Raw genomic sequence first — 20,502 nt, forward strand, 5'->3', positions numbered from 1 at the left:
CATGTAAGGGTTTTATCCTTTAGCTTCCGCTAGAATTTCGTAACTTCGTCATATGTTTAATCACCCAACTAACTCTTACACTAACAAAAAAACTACTTATCAATATTAATCATGGAAAGCATGTACATCAGCATGCTGCAAAAGTTGATTCATGTTTAAACTAAACCTCTTTTGATTTGGAATAACAAACCAAATTGCAGACTCGTAACCAACACAACTTCCTCAAAAATACAAACTCCTAAACTAAAAAAAAAAAACCCTCCGAAATTGACAATCCCTATTGTAACCTACGTTCGAAACAATAAAACCCTAAATTGAAATATGATGTACCAACCCCAAATCTAAAAAATATTTTCGAATCATAAATTGAAATGTCACACATGATCTTCGATAAAGCCTTTAGATTATACCATTTCAAACTAATGACGAGTGGAACCGAACACACCATATACCAAATTGAACAGAGTCCAATATACCAAATTAGCCCCTGTATACAACAAAACAACAAGTACATTAATTGATCAATTCCGAACTTTCTCTATTCAGCATCTCCACCATGTTTGGAATTGGCAGATGAGATGTTTGTATTATTGTCCTGTTCCAATTCCAAATCCTTGTGAATGCTCGCTTCAGTAAACTCTTCCAAGGGCTTGTAAGTGTAAAACCAAACACAAATTCCAAAATAAATGATATTCAAGACTTGAATCGCACTAACAAGCAAGTAATAGTAATCCAATCTACCCCTGTTGAGGTTCCTATCAGGCAACCAATTCTCCTCCTTCCCACTATACTTATGCACAAGTGATACAACCAGTGTACCAGCATAGCTCCCAAGAGCAATTACTATACAGTACAAAGCAGTGGCACTGCTTCTCATGCTTTCTGGTGACTGATCATAGAGAAACTCAAAAAGCCCCACAGACATGAAAACATCTGCTAAGCCATGCAAGCAATACTGAGGAACCAACCAGAACACACTGATAGGAATAGTGGCATTTGGACTGTCCAATAAGTGGTACTTGGCAGCAACAGCTTTTCTTTTTACTTCAACTGGTGCTGAAATTAATGTGGCTATAGTGTTAATCACAAAGCCTATTCCCATTCTTTGTAGGGTTGTGATTCCTGAAGGGTTCTTTGTGAACCTACGGATGAATGGAACAAAGAGGCGTTCGTATAGAACAACTCCTGACATCAAGGTTAGTACGCTGAAAATGGACATGTTGGCTGGGGAAATTTGGAATGAGTGAGAGAGGTGTCGGTCCATTGTGCGAGCTTGTTGAATTACAAAGCTGGGAAGATGTGATGAAGCAGCTATGAGCAAAATTCCTGAGGAAGATATTGGAAGGACTCTGATGATGGATTTTAGCTCCTCAACTCTATGAACAGTGGCCAATTTCCACCAGTTCGGTGGTGCATTTGGGTCTCTGCATTCTTCCCCTGTGACAATTGCAGCCTTGTCTAACCATCTGTGGACACAGTGAAGCAATGTTTAGCAATTGGGTCAGTGCAATGAAACCCCTTAGAAATAGAATCATACTTTTTATATTGGCTATGTGATTTGACTTACTTAAATTGATTTGTGTGTAAAAGTCTTCCTTCCAAACAGATAGCAGCATCGAGGTCATTGTTTTGGTACAGAAACTTGGGATCATTTGGCAGAGTCTTGTTCCTCTTGTTTATAGCTGCCACAATGACTTGAACCAAACGAACCAAAGGGCTTCCTTCTGGTTCCTGAGTCTTGTAGAGTGGTGCGCCCAACACAAAGGCAATGATGGATAGAAGCATGACGATAGTTGGTATGCCAAAGCCCCAACCCCAGCCCGTGTTGTCTTGAATGTAAACCACAATGGTCAAGGCACTTAGAGAAGCCAATCCCAGGCTGAAAAAGTACCAATTGAAGAGGTTCCATTTCCTAGATGCCACACCATTTTTGGTCATGTCAAATTGGTCCCCTAAAAAGGGCACAACGCAAGGCCTAATGCCACCTGATCCAAGAGATGTGAGGAAGAGAGAGATGTAGAATATGCTGAGTTGTGAGTGTGTGGCTTCTTGGCAATTCACTTGTGTTGGGCATGGTGGGGGGCGAAAATGGGGTAGTATTGCTGATACTGTTAAACTTACCAGTCCCTGTATGAAGCAAGAGAATGAGAAAACACTAAGCATTTACAAGTGTGATGAGATTGTGTGGAGAAAAGGAGAAGGTAAGAACCAGTTGATAGATAAGAGAAGCAACAGTGATGGTCCAAAATCGACCCGCAAAGGACTCGGCAATGAGAGCACCGAGAAGAGGGGTGAAGCTAGCGGTTCCACCATAGATTGTGAGAATGTTGGAGGCAGATACCAGTGGCATGTTCAGCACTTGAGTCAGGTAACTTATCAAGTTTCCATTGAAACCAGCTACTGCAAATCTATCACAGAATTCATTTCCTGCACTTTCACACACATCCAGCAAACTCAGTATTTACCTCAACATTCACAAAGAACATGAAACTCAACATTATGCATGAAAATAGTATAATATAACATTCCATTATGAACACTATATTTATCCAGCAGCAAAATCAATATTACAGGTAAGATTTTTTAGATAGCTGTTCACTTTGATCATGAACAATTAATATTTTTTCGATCTCAGGACACATCATCAGGTCAATCACCATGTATCCGAGATATTATTTGCTTTGGAACGTCGGTTCCGTTATGATTTTATCCTTATAAAGCATCTCGGTGAAAAGAAGGATAAAATGATATTTAAACCACCTTAGACATCGACTTCTAAGAAATGTGAGTAGGGATGTCAACGGGGCAGACAATAACTCTTTCGTACACTATTCGCTAGATAAATATATGTCTCGTATACGTACCTATATTTGTACGTCAGTATGCGGGTCCCGTATTATATTTTAGGTTAAATTATCTTTTTCGTCTCTCTATTTATCATGAAATTTCATTTTGGTCCTCGTGTTTTTCGTTGTCTCAATTTGGTCTTCATTTTCTTAAAAATGACTCAATTTGGTCTTCACCGTTAACTTTGACTAGACGGTGTTAAAGTCAACGTCACGTGTCAATTTCTTTTTTTTTTATTTTTTTAATTTTTTTTAATTTTTTTTTTAAATTTTTAATTTTTTTTAAAATTTTTTCTTTTTGACACGTGTCACTTCACAGTCGTGCCACATGTCAAAGTGACTCAATTTGGTCCCTATATTTGTTTTTAGTTTCAATTTAGTCCCAATTTTTGTAAAAATGAAGCAATATTGTCCTTTCTCAAATTGAGACTAAATTTACTTTTTTATAAATCTTATGGTAATATTCTTATTAAAATTAACGTTTTTATTAAATATTTTTATAAATATTTTAAATTAACTTTAAATTCTACACAAAACATTATACTTTGATTTTGTTTTGAACTTGAGATTTAGTTCCTAAATTTATGTGTGACAAGTTATTTGATTTTTAATCTTTACTAAATTTGTATAATATGATTGATGCCTTTATATATGATGACAAAATTGTTAATTTTTGAAATTAAGTTTGGGATTTAACTTTTTTTAATAATAAAACTAAAAAAAATTTATTTAAAAATATTTCTATAAATATTTAATAAAAATGTCAATTTTATTAAGAATATCATCATAAGTTGTATACAAAGATTAATATTTTTATAAATATTTCTATAAATATTTAATAATTAATAGTCAATTTTAATATCCACGGATACCCGCGGACGGATATTTACAAAAGAAAATTTTAATATTTAACAAAAAATTTAATATAATACATAATATTTATTAAGTTCATATAAATTAAAAATAACTCATTTAAATAGTGTTGAATGACCTTTTATAAATAAATTGAGATTTTCTAAAACTAATTGAGAAAAAATAATCAATTTTCATAAAAAATAACACATTCAAAATTAATGTACTAATATTTTAATTAACATGCATTTGGTTATAAATTATAATAATTTTTAAAATCAAATAATAGAATAGTGAATTTGCAAAGAATTAAGAAGTGATTTGGGGGTGAAAAGATACTGACTATATCGATAACATATATTTTGACGACAAGGTGGCACTTTATTAGAAAATATTAATTTTTCAAATGAATTTTAGTGGAGAATCGGTCATTAATTCAAACTAAACGTTATACCAGCAAATTATTGGTCCTAGTAGTATTGAACTTTATCATTTTAATTAAAGTTTTTGAATTTAAGTTGTGAAAAAAATATAATTGAAAAAGGATATTTTATTAGAAATGGTCAATCAGATCCTTAAAGGAAATTAGTAATTATTGAAATCAATAAATGCATATTCACACCAATAATAAATAAATAAAATTTAACATCTATATAGCAATTACTTTTGATAAATATTGTATATTTAAAAGCATATAGTTAAACTTTAAAATAATGATAAGTTAGAAAGATAAGTTATATATAAGCCGTACAAGACGAAAGATCGAGTCACTATAATAGTAAATTAAGTGACAACTTGGCTTAAAATGGTTTAAATTACTGGCACATAATTTGTGAAGTTTTTGATATCAATTAATGATTAATTAATAAAGGAAATAACATCTATGCAATATAATAAAATTAACCTAATCATAAAATTAGCAAAAATTAGACATGCATAGTGTAAATGATCAGAATTACAAAACAGATTCTAATCCTCTGTCATAATCTTATTTTTCTTAAAGCCATTCAACCATTCTAAGAGACAAAAATAAGACCCATTAAAACGGGTATTAATCAGTGAACCCTATCAGTAAATAATAACTCTTTCACAAATGGTAAAAAAACCTCAACAATTTGTAAATTTCATAAAATTACGCGCAGTTCAATTAGTAAACAGATGAAATCAAAATCCTTCGCTCAATTACAACTTTATGTTTTCTCAGCAAGAAACAGAATCGCGAATGAGATAACGCAGACCAAGTTCGTTGAAAATTGATGGGTAAAGATTATTAAACATGTAATGAGGATGAATGAATAAGCAAAATTTAACTTAGCTGCAATATTTTCAATTCCTTAAAAATAAGAAAATAATATGATAAAATAATAAGAATAATAAAATGTTATCTGACCAAGGATGAAAGGTAATGTTCTGATGCCACCACGACGTTGCTGTGCTTTCTTCTGGTTCTTCTTCTCAGTAACCTCGCCACTCTCCATTTCTACACTCTTCTTCTCTATCTCCATATCTGCTTCTTCTGTTATCTGTAATAACTCACCTTTTAGCAGTTTTTTTCCTCATCTATATCTATATATATAAATATATACACCCATAATGTTCATATAGGTATAACAATGATAATATAATCATAATAATATAATAGTAGCTAAATCAATGAATATAGCGTGACGTACGTCTTCAGCATGTGCTGTTCTCAGTTTTCAAAGGTTGTCGCCAATTCATTTCCTCATGTGGGGTTGTGAAAGGGAATATTAAATTATAGGTTTATTTAAAATTAAATCATGTTTTTCAAGATAATTTAATCTATATTTTTTAATTAAGTAGATTGAGTTTTGCAGTATATCTTCTAAAATCTTGGCCTTTTTTTATTCAGAGGATTCATCAACTGTTCTAAATCCTTCATTACTAAAAACTCAGTAATTCAATATATCAAATTCCAATAACTAAAAGAATCACCTCATTTTTTTTTCCTTCCTCAAAGTTTTATCAAGTTTCTACTAAATTTGGAAATTTTAAGTTGAAAGAAATTGACGGTAAGGTTAATAAATTTGCGTCATTTTAAAAATAAGGAAAAAGTATAGAGTCGTTAGGAATCTAAGTGTGAATCTAAGTCTCACATTGGATAAAAATGAGAAAGTAGAGCACTATATAAGAATAAAGAACCATAAATTCATTCCCTTAAAGTGTTGGGTTGAGAGTGGTGTCAATGTCTTATGTGGTTGGATTTAAATCTCATCCTGAAAAAAAAAATAGTTACCTTCACAAAATTAGGTTGAGAATTATAAAATATATGTACTGTATCTTAATGTTTTATTTCTTGTTTTTCAATATAAAAAAATAATGTTTTATTTCTTGTTCTTTTACTGATAACAACTGTAATTCGAGATTGACTCTTATTTTCTTCTTTTATAATAAGATATACTTTTTCAGTGTTATATATATAAATATATATATATATATATATATATATATATATATATATATTAACAATTTTAGTTTATAGTATTAACTAATAACATTAACAAAACTATTCCTAAAATTAGTACTTGTTTCGGTCTGAAATTAAGGACCAAACCAGAACTATGATAGTTAACTATCGTCCAAAATTCTTCCCTTCTTTCCTTAATCCCTCATGTATATATAGGGTCTTTCAGTTTTAAAACTGCTATCTTACTGCTAGATCTTTAGCTAATCAACCTACCTATTTCTCCACTATTCTCTCATGAAATTTCGCATGGGATGGTTATTCCTAAAATCCAGGGATATTTGCTTGTCACCTCGGCCACCTTGACCCAAATGCTTGTCACCTCGACCACCTTGGCCCAAATGCTCGTCACCTCGGCCACCTCGGCTCAAATGCTCATCACCTCTGCCTGTGACTGAAACTCGTTGTTTTATAATAAATATTTATCAAGTCGAAATCCAAATGAACATGTTGAGGTCGACCATTCCCTGAACGGTATAGTACTTTTATTTTTTTACACGTCTTTCTCTAATATAAATTTTGATGCAATAAAAAAGTATTTATATGGAGGTTGGTGTTCTTAAAATTCTTATTTTGAATTAGTACAAAAATATATTGAAAGTTTAAATTCTTATTGTATTTTATTTATATTAATATATGAAATTATTTGATATTTCACTCATATAGTACAAAATCAACTTAATATAGAATTTTAAAATTTACATCATTTAATTACTTATTATTGTTATTTAATTTTAACAAAAAATTAATACTAATAGTTATGATAATATGAAGTTATAATTTTATAAATAAATTAACAAAATTTTGTCTTTTACATAGTTATTAAATTCATAAGATTTTTTAAAAGAATTACACAGATATAATTTGGAAACTCATGATTTGAAATTACACTTATTTTAACTATAGCTAAGGGCTATTAAATATAGTCAACAACATCTTTGTAACGAAAATTAGCTCCAGCTGGCAACAAAAATAAATGAAAAACATTGTTATAAATTAAACAATACTTTAAGTTTATATTTTTTATAAAAACAAACTTTGCTTGCTTTTTATTTGCAAATTGTAGCTCTCTTTGTTAATTTGTTAGCCATTTTTCATGGAGGTGACAACCCTTACTTTGTATAGTATAATTAAATAAATCGTAATAGACTCTTTCCATTGACTAATGAGAGAGTGCATGCAAGTTGTTTCAAAATATTATAATAATCTATACATACACGTTGATATGGCTAAGTTTTCACGTCGACTTGTATATATTAATTTCCCCTAAGAGCTAACTAATATTATTGTATAAACTAGTTGCAAATTCCATGCTTAAAAAAATAAAAAAATTATAGTGATTATAAAAATAACAATGGGGGATGAGAGTATGTCGATGTATTTATGTCTATATAGATAATTTATATTTATTTTTTCATAATTTTGAAATATAATTAACAATAAAATAAAAATATGAAATGTAAAGAAAAAACATGTTTGGTATACTTTGTTATAGAAAAGTTGTAACATCTCTCAGTATCATTTACATGACTATTAATTAATATACAATAAAAAAAATAGATTTAATTACCCAGATGATAGAAGTGTGTCAATTTGGTACTCACTCTTAAAAAAAGTCAATTGCATCTTAATTTTTGAAAAGTGTCTCAATTAAGTCTCTTTCAGAAAAAAAAATAATAATGTCACGCGTCATGTGTCAACCTCTTTTTTTTGTCTTTTTTTTAATTTTTAATTATTTTTTTGAAAAAAAAAATTGTTACCACATGTTAAGTTTATGATGTGACACGTAACAATGTCATTGCACGTGGCATGACAATTGTTTTGATTTTAATTTAGTATCTCCTTTTGTGTCATTGATTCAATTTTGTTTCAATTATTTGTAATAATTAAAATTATTTTATAATCTCCTTTTTATAAAGATTAAAACTAATTAAGTATAAATATTTTTACAAGATTAAGTACTCTAATATTTATATTAAAATTTATTGGTAAAAAAAATATATTAATATAATATTCATATTTAAAAGAAGGAAAATAAACAACTCGAGAACATAAATTTTCTTTATCATACGCTCTCGTAAAATATATGATCATCATAATTGATAAATAATACAATTACACACAAAACAAGTTAAGTTATTGTTTTAAAAGTTTTTTAGATGTATTTAAATGAAATCATACAGATATTACAATTACATCTCATCCATATACTCTCATAAATCCAATTTGAAATCATTTATTTAATCAACATCAGAGTCCAATTATGAATTAACCGACTACATTTCATGTTAAAATACTATTAACTCTCAACCACCATAGACACGTGATTTTACTTCCGGAAGACAGATACATTTAATCAGACACAAAGATTTGTATTTGTTATACTATCTTAACTAAGATTCACAATAACAAAACTACATTATAGAAACTCAATCCACTTATGTGATAATAAATCCTTATAATCTATTTTAGAAAACTTGGCTAATTTCATATTTGTAATCAATGTCTAATTTTATTTGTTGATTGTTATCCTACAGGAAGGGTATGATACCGGGTTATTAGATTTTATGGGCTGCAGGAAGGAAATAGAGGAAGGTGCATGAAGAAGAACCTTTAAAAGGACTATTTCTTGATTTATGTGCCTTCTTTGTGGGCCTTTACGAGATTATACAATTTAAAGATATATTTTAAACTATTCTTCAAAATACGTTTCTAAATTTGAAAATATGTCGGGAAATCTTGTAATGCATTTTGAAACAATTTAAAATACATTTCAAAATTCAAAAATATATTTTAGATTTCTGAATTACGAAATTCAGAATACAATTCTATAAAATATATTTGAGATTGTACTGACATAGTCAGGTTAGAACATATTCCAGATTGTGTGAATGCATTTTAGATGATGCAATATAGAATACCATGTGATCCTGATTACAATTTCAAAATCTAGATTATGTAATTTAGATTCTTCGACTCTTAGTAATTTGAACTTTATTCCCATTAAGGACGATAAGAGATCCGGTCTGAACATATAATGTTTATCCAGTACTTCATTTATCAAAAAAAAAATATTCACTATTCATTTGGTTATTCGTTAAATAATAGTTTAAAAAATATTCACAAATTTTGTAAAACTTACTGATACTCATGATTATTAAAAAAATATTTTATACATTTTTATAATAAAATTTAAAAATATATAAAATATAATATAATATAATTAAATATAAATTAAATTTTAATTTTAATTTTAATTTTTAAAATATAAATATAATTTAATAAAATAAAAAAAAAATTATTTTTTACTATCCACGATACATATAATATCATATCCCCGTCCAATCTTTTTATAAACAAATATTAAGATATCAATTATCTGCAAATAATAATAATAGATACTCATAGATATAACTATCCATTTAGCTAGGTATATCTGCTAAAAGAAATTATCTGTCCAAAAAATTAGTGTCATTGATGGAAAAAGAAACCTATAAGAGATCCAATTCCTTAGGAGTATGTTGTATTTAGATTTTTGCTCACTGCACTTCATAATTACTGATTGCAACCTCATAATTTTTTTAGAATGACCTTTTTATAATGGTGACTCTTTTGATTAGTTGTTTTAAAAATATATCCGAACAAGTTTTCCAAAATTCCTGAAACATGATTTCCAAAATAAAATTTCTGGAATAAAATTTTGATACAGAATATCTGAAATAGAATTCTAGAATAAGATTTTTAAAATATATGTTATACATCTCGAAACAAACTTTCCACGATAAATTTTCTAGAACACGTGAAATGTTTTATTGAATGAATGAGCTTTCTGGAACAATATTTTCTAAAGTTATTAGAGTGACAATTGTGATGTGGTGCAGTAAGATAAGAAAATGATCTATTTAAATTTTTTTTGATTCTGCTACCTCCTTACATACACCACCTAAGTGACAGAAGAAGAGATTTTGTCTCTGTCTTGTTCCAAATCGTCCAGATTATTAACTTTACTAATTTCCTCCACGGACTTGTAAGTGTAAAAGCATGCACATATTAGAAAATAAACGAGATTCAGAACTTGAATCCCGCTAAGAAGATAAAAGTAGCACTCCAATCTACCCCTGTTCAGGTTCCTATCAGGTAACCAGTTCCTTTCCTTGCCAGAATACTTGTGAACCAGAGAGACCATAACTGTGCCAACATAGTTCCCAATAGCAGTAGTTATGCAGTTCAGAGCTGCAGCAGTGCTTCTCATGCTCTCAGGTGACTGGTCATACAGAAATTCCAAATGGCCAACAACCATGAAAACTTCAGCCACCCCATGCAGACAATACTGAGGTACCAACCAGAACACACTTATGGGAATAGTTGCATTTGGACTGTCCAATAAATGGTACTCAGCAGCAACTTTTTTTCTCTTGATTTCCACCCATGCTGAGACTAGTGTGGCTATGATGCTAACCACAAAACCTACTCCCATTCTTTGCAGGGTTGTGATTCCTGAAGGGTTCTTTGTGAACCTACGGATGAATGGAACAAAAAGGCGTTCGTAGAGAACAACACCTACCATCAAGGTTACAACAGTGAAAATGCTCATGCTAGCCGGGGGGATTTGGAAGGTGTGAAAGAGGTGTCTATCCATTGTGCGAGCCTGCAGAATCACAAAATTATGAGACGATGATGCAGCTATCAGCAAGATTCCTGAGGCCCAAATCGGAAGCATTCTAATGATGGATTTTAGCTCCTCAACTCTGTGCACCGTCGCTAATTTCCACATGTCTGGTGCTGCATTTGGATCTCTCCCTTCTTCTTCTTCTGTCACAATTGCAGCCTTGTCCAAACATCTGCACATATCTGATTGTTGATTAGGTTTGATTATGAAATTTGAAACTAGCATGATATTGTTGAAGTGACGTACTTGAATTGATGAGAGTGTAGAAGCCTTCCTTCCGAGGAAATAGCAGCGTCTAGCTCCCAATTTTGGTACAAAAGCTCGTGATCTTGAGGCAAAGCTTTCTTTCTGTTCTTTACAGCAGCAGCAACTACCTGTGCCAAACGAACCATTGGACTACCATTTGGTTTGACGGTTCTGTAGAGTGGTGAGCCCAACACAAAGACAATGATGGACATGAGCATGGCAATGGTCGGAATTCCGAGACCCCAACCCCATCCCATGTTGTCTTGGATGTAAACCACAATGGTCAAAGCACTGAGAGAAGCCAACCCCATGCAGAAGGAGTACCAATTGAAGAGGTTCCAGTTCCTTGATGCTACTCCTGTTTTGGTCATGTCAAATTGGTCTGCTGAAAAGGTGACAACACAGGGTCTAATGCCCCCTGTGCCAAGAGCTATGAGTAAGAGAGAGATGTAGAGTATCCATAGCTGAGAGGATGAGGCTTCTCTGCAGTTCACCTGTGTTGAGCATGCTGGGGGGCGCAGATGGGGTAGTATAGCTGATAAAGTTATAACAATCAATCCCTGTATCACGAAATTACACTGAATTCATAAACTTTCCAAAATTCTGGTAAACAAAGTAAGAATTTAACTTGAAAGTGATAGTGAAATTGTAGAAAGAGGGTAGTGTAAGAAACCAGTTCATAGATGAACGAAGCGACAAGAATGGTCCAAAAACGCCCAGCGAAGGAGTCAGCGATTAGAGCACCAAAGAGAGGAGTGAAGCTAGAAGTTCCAGCGAAAGCAGTGAGCAAGTTGGAAGCAGGTACCAATGGCATGTTCAGCTGTTGAGTCAGGTAGCTTATCATGTTCGCATGAAAGCCAGAACTTGCAAATCTGTCACAAAATTCATTTCCTGCACAACTCCTAGTTAATTAATCTTGTTAACCTAATAATTATGTTTCTACCTCTAACCTAACAATGTTCTTATTCTTATCTAAATAATATTACTTTATTTTTTCACCATTGTCCTTTACTTTAACATGATTTAATATAGATAATCAATTAATATATCATTATATATATTTTTTAAAGAATTAATTATTTACACTAAATTACGTCATAGAATAAAAAATAATAGTAAAAAAATAAAAATCATAATATAATTTTTCTTCTTATCTAGCACAGTTAATTAATTCAATAAATCTATATTTGTATGAAATTATATATGTTTTATATTGATTTCTGGATAATAAATAAAGATTCGTTTTATCCTTTTAAAAAAATGAGGATTAGCATTTTGACATGGACAAGTACAGATCTTTTTCTTATTATAAGATATCTATTACATATGTTTTATTTATTACATTATATACCAATAAATATATATATTACTTTTCTCTATTCGTGAAACATTTTCCTCTTGTCACAGCACAGCCAACACTAACATACACTGATTGGCTTTCCCTAGGACTGCATCAATGCATTATTGGCTCTTTAATATATTATCTTTATTCATTTTTTATTTGTTATAAAAATGATTAAAAAATAATTGATTTCTTTTTTGAATTTGTTAATAGATCTGAATGTAGTAAGAGAAAGTTTGACTAACATTTCTTGTGATTTTTTTCTCTGAGTAAACTACCGTTGAAAAGGAATAGTACTGTTACATGATTCTTAAGTTAAAAACAAATAAATTCTCAGAAGTGTAATCTGGTAGCCAAATTATTCCTAAACTAATATATATATATATATATATATATATATATATATATATATATATATATATGATTTAAGTGATAATGTTAACATAAGGTGCACGACCAAAATAATAATGACAATAATAAAGAACAAATAAAGGAGAAGAATAAATATTTTTAATTTAAAAAGTACATGATGAAAATAAGAGAGATAAAAAATAAAATTAAATTGTAATGTTAACATACGTTTAAAAATAAAAGCAAAGCTGACGAACAGTTCGGGAAAGAAGAAGAACTGGGTGCGAAGAAAGTGAAAAAAAGAAGGTATGTTTAGTTTTAAAACAATAGAATAAATATCAGAAAAAAAAAGTAAAAAAAATTAAATCGTACAATATTTTAAAAATGATAAATATATATGATTAATTACGTATCTTACAACGTTAACACAGAGAGTTGTTTATTATATAATGGATTATTTATCATTGTATAGATGGTAATGTACTAACTAAACAATCCATTATGTTTACGTAATGAATTATTTTCTTTTTACAGTGGTCGTTTTTTTACTTCTTTATTCATCCATTTTGAGATCTCTTTATTTCTGTGTTCTTCCATTCTTTTTTTTTTTCTTTCTTCTTTTTCGTGCAACCAAATATTAAATTTAAATATAAAAGTAAAGCAATAAAAAATTCCAAACATTGTTAACAAAAAACATTAGAGATGAAGGTTTAATTCACTATTCCCTGTATTGAATATTGGAATGTAATGAGTAAAATTGATGATTTGAATAGTAACAGATTGATCGGAAAAAAAGAAGGTTTGAGGAGGAAAGTGCAGAAATGAAGAAATACCAAGGATGAAGGGTAATGTTCTGATGCCTCCTCGTCGACGGTTGTTACGGTGTAGAAGCTCTTCTTTCTCCGCCACCTCGCCATTGTCTCTAATGTTAATGTTTTTCTCTGACTCCATTTTAACATCTGTTTCAGCATATGCCATACACTCGCCGATGTTGTCTATAGGTCTCTCAATACACCTGGCACTGTAATATATATAGAGAGATTAAGATTCATGTACCCGATATAAAATTTAGAATAAAAAATTTCTTTCCATTTACTTTCTTTTAAAGATTAAATATCTTTTTGGTTTCTTAACTTTCAATGAATGTTGGAATTAATCTATTTTAAAACTTTGTACCAATTTAGTTCTTCATCTTTTGAAATACATGAATTTAGTTTTTTTAATTAAATTTTGTTAAGTTTATTTGACATTTTAAGCGCATTTCATAATAGTATTTGATTTAACATTAAAACAAAATTGTGTCAAACAGTATAAACAACTCAAATACAATCCTGAGATGCGTACGAAACATCAAATAAACATAACAATTAAAATGACTAAATTCACGTATTTCGAAAGATAAAAAACTAAATTGATCTAAAATTTCAAAATTGACTAATTTCAAAATTCACTAAAATTTAAGAGAATAAAAATATATTTAACCATTTTTTTAACTAAACATCTACTTCCCTTATTTTATCTTTTCTTCGTTTTGGCTTTTTATCCTTTCTATCAAACTGGGGCATAAACATAATGTGATAGTTACATTACCCAACTTGTCATACTGACTACTAGTTTAACTTAACATGCAATAAATGTTGTTGATTTTTTTTTTATAATTTTAAGATACTATTTTTTTTCTCAATGTAAACTAAGAAAAATATTTAACATTTTGAAAAAGAAACAAAAAGAAAAAGATTTAACTATTATTTATAAAATTTTAGCGATGGATATTTATTTTACATAATTTAAATATTATGATGTCAAGGTTGTATGTTCATAATCTTCTTTTAAAGTTTGAAAAGTTTTGTAACCTTTTATGAAGTCGAGTTTATTCAACTTAACAATTAAGCTTAATAAGAGATGTCACACAAGGGTTATTCTTAATGTTCATTAATGATGGGTTTTCAACTTTAATACTGAGTTACACCAGAATATAAAAAATGTTACAAGTAATAAACTATAACTGTTAGTGAAATTACACCTACACACCAATGATACAAATTAATTTATAAAGTAAAATATTATATTTATAGATTTTGCTTCACATGAAGCATTATATTTAATATTATCTTCCTTAATAATACAATAAATATAATAAATTTTCTTTTCCGCAAAAACAGGGTCGTAGTGACATGGCTTCTAAATGTGAAACTAAAATAGGAATCAAAATGACAAGCAATAAAAGACAGTATTTTTGGGTAAGTAAATAATGTTAATTACGATTACGTCCTTGCTTACGTTTGCAACACTTTAAGTTTAATCAGGATCGAGAATATGTTGTGTCATTGGAATAAGATCAAATCTTTTGATATGATGACAATTTTAATTTATGTGTTTTGGATACAATTATGCAGTTAGTAGTTAGATTAATTAATCCTCCCAAGAGATTGAGGTTCATAGTGTCTGCTGCATAGTGTTGTCCGTGACACATTGTTGAATACAAAATACCATATATATTTCCAAAGAGAGAAAGATTATACATGCTAATTTGAAGAAGTAACCATTTATATTTTCGATGTTCGAATTGAGATTTTCAAACAATTTCAAGGATAATTTTGTTTTTATAAAAAAAAAATTAAAATACTTATAATTATTTGTATTTATGTGATTGTACTTATCGATTTTCATTCATTTAAAAAATTCAGGTAACTTTTTCTAAAGATAGCCTAGAGATTAAATCATATAATAAATTAAATACTTTACAAGATAAAATAAATATAGTATCTTTCGATAAACAAATCATTGTTAATATAATAAATATTTAAATAGGGTAATGTCCCATTTAATAAAATATTAAATATACGTATGTATAAAATATTATATTATTGGTTGAATTTTGTCGGCAAAAATTTATTGGTAAAACAAATTTAGTGATGAATTTTATCGATGAGTTTTAAAATTTTAATTATTGACAAAATAATTATTGGTAATAAATTTGTTAGTAAAATATGGTAGTAGATTAGAATTTTCATTATCGATAAAAATATTCATAAGTAATTGATTTATCGGTAAATTAGATTTTTTTATTATTGATAGATATTTTTGTCTAAAAATTATTTTGGAAAAATTAGTTTCAAATCTATTGTAATAAAATATGTCGGTAAAATTAGTTGATAATTGAGTTTTTATTAATTTATTGATAAATTTGGTGGTAAAAGTGTTTTTGTAAAATTTCACAGTAAATTCAACACTAACTGGATTTTTTTAAATGTATTCGATAATTTAAATTTTGTTACATCCATTAGTAAATCCATTGTTACTTGTATTTTTTTAAAATTCACCAATAATTATGTTGATAAATAGACATAAAATTTGTTTATCAAATTTAGTGAAATATCTATTATAAATTAATTAGAAATAGGTGAAAAAAAAAAGAGAAGAAGAAGGAAGAAGAGGATGTGATGAAAACAATAGTAAAGACAATCATGAAGGAGGAGGAAATGGACAAAAGAAAACAAGAGGACGACAACGAAGAGATGATAATGACAATGGAAAAGGGGGAGGAGAAAGAGGAAGAAGAAGAAAAAAAAAGAGACCAAATCACATTATTTACCAATGAATCTTATCAACAATCAAAATTTCTCAATAATTATCAATAAATATTTATCGTAAATTTTATCTAATTTGAATACTTATTCACATGCACATGAAAAATACATGAGAACCATAATTTTAAGAACTTAAAAGGTCAAGACCTTTTTGTTGACATGACTCCAGGAAATTATAACGATGATAATCTAATTTGTTGTGAATTAGAGTACAACATTAAACAAAATTCCAAACTTGTAACCAAGTGAAAGAAAAATCCTCTACTAGGAACATGGGTGAGATAATTGAGATTGACCCATTATCAAAATCAAGACAAGAAGATGATACATTTAAAAAAAAAAATTCAGGTTACAGAATTATGGATAGGAAGACAGATAAACTTGTTGAGTAAAGTCAACAAGAATAATCAAAGATAAATGTTCTTTGCAGAGACACCGGAGATTGGAAAGGATATTGATTAGGTTCATATTATAATTTAGCTTATAATTTAGCTTGGACTAAGAATTATAAAATAACATTTATTAATATTTGTTTAGAGTTTTAACTTTTAATATTGAAAACACAAATCAAAGATAACTTTCACTAAATACATATTTAATTCATAAAATTATATAAGTGTGAAAGTTAGCATTCAAGTGAGAACCAAGATGAAACAAACAACAATAATTGAAGAACATTGAAAACATATTGACGGAAAGAAAAAAAAACTTCAAAATAAAAAAGAAATAAGAAAATGTAGAAAACTTAAATGATTGTAAGAAGAGTTTCATTTAATGATGAAGTCCTCGTTTATATATAAACGTTAACGGTGCATCTTTTCTTGGTTAAGCTTGCATTCTCCTTTCTTTGACTCTTGTTTTGATAATTTACACTTTTGACTTGTTGTTTTCTAGTTGCATTTTTTGCTTTACCTTATCATTTGTCTATATTTTCTTTAAAGAAATCCATCTATATTTATACTATTTACACCACATAAAAATAACATTTCTAAAGTAATATTTTTCTAATTATATCTTCAAGAAATAATAAACAAAGAAAATAGGATTTTTTTTCATTGCAAGAGAATTTTGTCTAAACACATTTCTATTAATTCTTCTTGGGATTATATGTTATAGGTTATTTTTTATTCTTCGTTCTTAAACTCATAGAGAAAGCATATGGATCAAGTCGTTACGATGGAAATGACAGTTAAGGGTGAAGTCATTTCCCACCCGGCTGGTTTCTCTTTTTTTTTTAAAAAAAAACAATGTCGTCATTGAAGACGACAATTTATTTTAATTGAAAAGTGAAATTGTCCTCTAACATGACTACTTCACTTTTTGAAGGTTTTTTTTTCAAATTTCTACTATTTTTCTTTTTTATTTCAAAATTTTCAATTTTCATTATTTTTTCTTTTTTTTTTTAATTTTTGGTTTTCATTATTTTTCCTTGTTTTTCTAATTTTTTAGATTTCATTATTTTTTCTTTTTTATTTTCAAATTTTTCTGTTTTCATTATTTTTCCTTTTTTTCAAATTTTTCGATTTTGATTTTCTTTAATTTTTAATTTTTCAGTTTTCATTATTTTTCCTTTTTTTCAAATTTTCCAGTTATCATTTTTTTAACGTTGCAGTTTTATGTATTTTTGTTTAAAATTTTTCACTTTTTTTAACGTTGTTGTGCAGTTTTATAATTTTTTTTACAAATTTTGTTAGTCATAGAGATTATATTGATTTTATTTGTAATTATTTTTATTGGTACAATAAATTAACTTAATAAAATATATTAGATAATAAAAAATTACATAACAAAAATAAACTAGAAAATTGAATAAAGCAATAAATTACTGACGATAAGGACAGTTGTCCCTATCATGTTCTTCATTTCTACAATATAAACATTTACTTCGTATAAGACATGTATTAATTAAGTTAATTGAAAGATTTTTTTTTTAATTTGAAACTAGTGTCTACAAATTTGTTTAAGTTCTTGTAGGGGCCTTACATTCAAAACGAAGTTAATCAGTTGATTGTGATTGACATCCCTCTAGTGGCTAAAGCAACAGTCCCTGTAATTTGCTTCGCGACAGTCGAAATCCATCAGGCGGATAAGGTCATGCGTCAATTTGGTTTAAGATAAAACATACCACTTGACCCGATTAACCTGGATCAAGTCCACAGGGATGACTTGAGGGGGAGAAATGAAAGAGATTGGGTGGCACATCATCACCAGTGGATTGCAATTTGGAATGACCGATAAAATCGGGTCATTCAAGGTACACCGTTTAGCGGAAATGACCATTTGTGTGATGAAACACCCTACATGCAGTGGTACATCAACCATACTATCTGCTATATATCTCCAAATATTGAATCTTTCGACGATGAGGTCAGTTTTACTACAATGTTGTACATCATTTTATCACGCGTACTTATTCATGGCAATGACCTTGCTATTTATTTTACAGTATGATATGTCACAAGAACCTTCCCAACCTGCTTCACAACCCTACACTGGTCATTCGGGTCTTCTCCAGATTTTATATGTCATCCCTAACAATTTTTTGGACACTCGTCTATGGATCATGGTCAAATGTTTGGACATTCACACCATTAGTTTGGCAGCCCATCAAACGCCCAATTCCAACATGTCTCTTCCTCGTACGGTTTCTTCCTGCATCAGTCAAGTTATAGTGCTAGTCAAGTTATAGTGTTGGTTCATCACAGATGTTTGGCACTTCAGCCATGACACCACCATCTGCCTATTATCCAGGATCTTCATCATCAATGTCATTCTATCATCCGCCAATGTTTTCTCAAACCCCACAAATAACGGTTCACCATCTCCAATTTTCTCAAAGTCATCAATATGAAGATGATGATCATGATGAATCACACCAACAAGACCAACCAGACCCAGAAGACGACCTCCATATGGAACTGGAGGACATAAATAATTTTCTACTAACTTAATTATTGTATTTTAATTATTAATCAATGTTAAAATATATTAATGTTTATTTTTATTCCATTAATGTTTTTTACTATTTATTCTTCCAATAAGTTTAAATTAAAAAATAATCAAAATTCATTAATTAAAAGAAAAAAAACATAAAAAGTGAAGTTGTCATGTATGAGGATGATTTTTTTTTTTCTAACACACAAATCGTCCTATGTAAGGATGACATTACTTTTTAAAAAAAAAAAAAACGGCTGGGTGAATGACGATTTCATCTGTAAAGTCGTTCTCCACCCTGACGACTTAATCTTATTTGAAAAAAAAAAATTAACAAACCCATATTTAACAAATTCACTTCAAACACTGAAATAAAAAAAAAACAAAAACAGGACATTCTACAAACAAAACAGAAGATATAGTGTTTTTTTTAACCTTTCATATATATATATATATATATATATATATATATATATATATATCCAACAGTAGTCGATTCCAAAGACGTGGAATGAGATGAGATTTTATCAGCACAGTTTTTGATAAAACCAACTAGATTCTAGGTTTTCAATTCCGCTTATATTCTAAAACAGATTTCATGATGATTGATATTTAGAACCAACCCTACTTAGATTTATACCATGAACTTGCATAATGTTAATGGGGGAATCATCTCTGCAGATCCAAGCTTTCATTTTGCAACACTTTTTTTCTTCTTCTTTTTGTCCTGTAGAATGCCTTTGCATATTATCTCTGTAATATGCAAAGCATTTTGCAACATTCCTTTTTTATAACAAGTTTTTTTTTTTCAACACACCGAATTATCTTCTTTATGTTCTCCTTGATTATTTTTATCTCCCACTCATCAATTTAAAAAATATTACATCGTAATTTAAATTTATTCATTTTAAATTTTAATTCTGACATAATTATAAACTTACAAATATTTGTTACAGTTTGTAATTATAATGGTTTATACATAAATATTCGTCTTGTGCAACATAATTATAACTGTTATTTCATCCCTTTTAACGAAAAACAATAGTAAAAATAAAATTGAAATTAAAACATATATAACAAAATGTTTTTGAAAAATGAAAAATAAATATTAAATTAATGTGATAGTAATTATATCGAAGAGCAACTTGAAACTTAACCTTATTAGTTGTTGCCATAGAGGGGGAGTA

General features: G+C 29.0%; 1 protein-coding gene across 1 annotated transcript; it reads right to left on the minus strand.

Annotated features, from left to right (window-relative positions):
* Nucleotides 1-386: 386 nt before the first annotated feature.
* LOC114190486 lies at nt 387-13,803 on the minus strand. Its single transcript, XM_028079395.1, has 8 exons — nt 13,625-13,803; nt 11,772-11,989; nt 11,099-11,658; nt 10,130-11,024; nt 5,089-5,254; nt 2,210-2,427; nt 1,568-2,127; nt 387-1,466 (listed from the first exon to the last, which is right to left on the minus strand). Exons 1-8 carry the CDS (start codon nt 13,767-13,769, stop codon nt 539-541), a joined length of 3,690 nt encoding a protein of 1,229 aa, XP_027935196.1. The 5' UTR covers nt 13,770-13,803; the 3' UTR covers nt 387-538.
* Between the last annotated feature and the right edge of the window lie 6,699 nt (nt 13,804-20,502).

This window comes from Vigna unguiculata, chromosome 1 (genome assembly GCF_004118075.2).
Source record: "Vigna unguiculata cultivar IT97K-499-35 chromosome 1, ASM411807v1, whole genome shotgun sequence".
Taxonomy (NCBI): domain Eukaryota; kingdom Viridiplantae; phylum Streptophyta; class Magnoliopsida; order Fabales; family Fabaceae; genus Vigna; species Vigna unguiculata.

Excerpts from the sequence above, each read along its gene's own strand:
- LOC114190486 (XM_028079395.1), bottom strand. The coding sequence starts at position 13,769 with ATGGCATATGCTGAAACAGATGTTAAAATGGAGTCAGAGAAAAACATT. Across the intron at positions 11,025-11,098 it reads CTACACTCTCATCAATTCAA|ATGTTTGGACAAGGCTGCAA; the intron begins GTACGTCACTTC and ends AGATATGTGCAG. Across the intron at positions 2,128-2,209 it reads CTTCTCTTATCTATCAACTG|GGACTGGTAAGTTTAACAGT; the intron begins GTTCTTACCTTC and ends TGCTTCATACAG.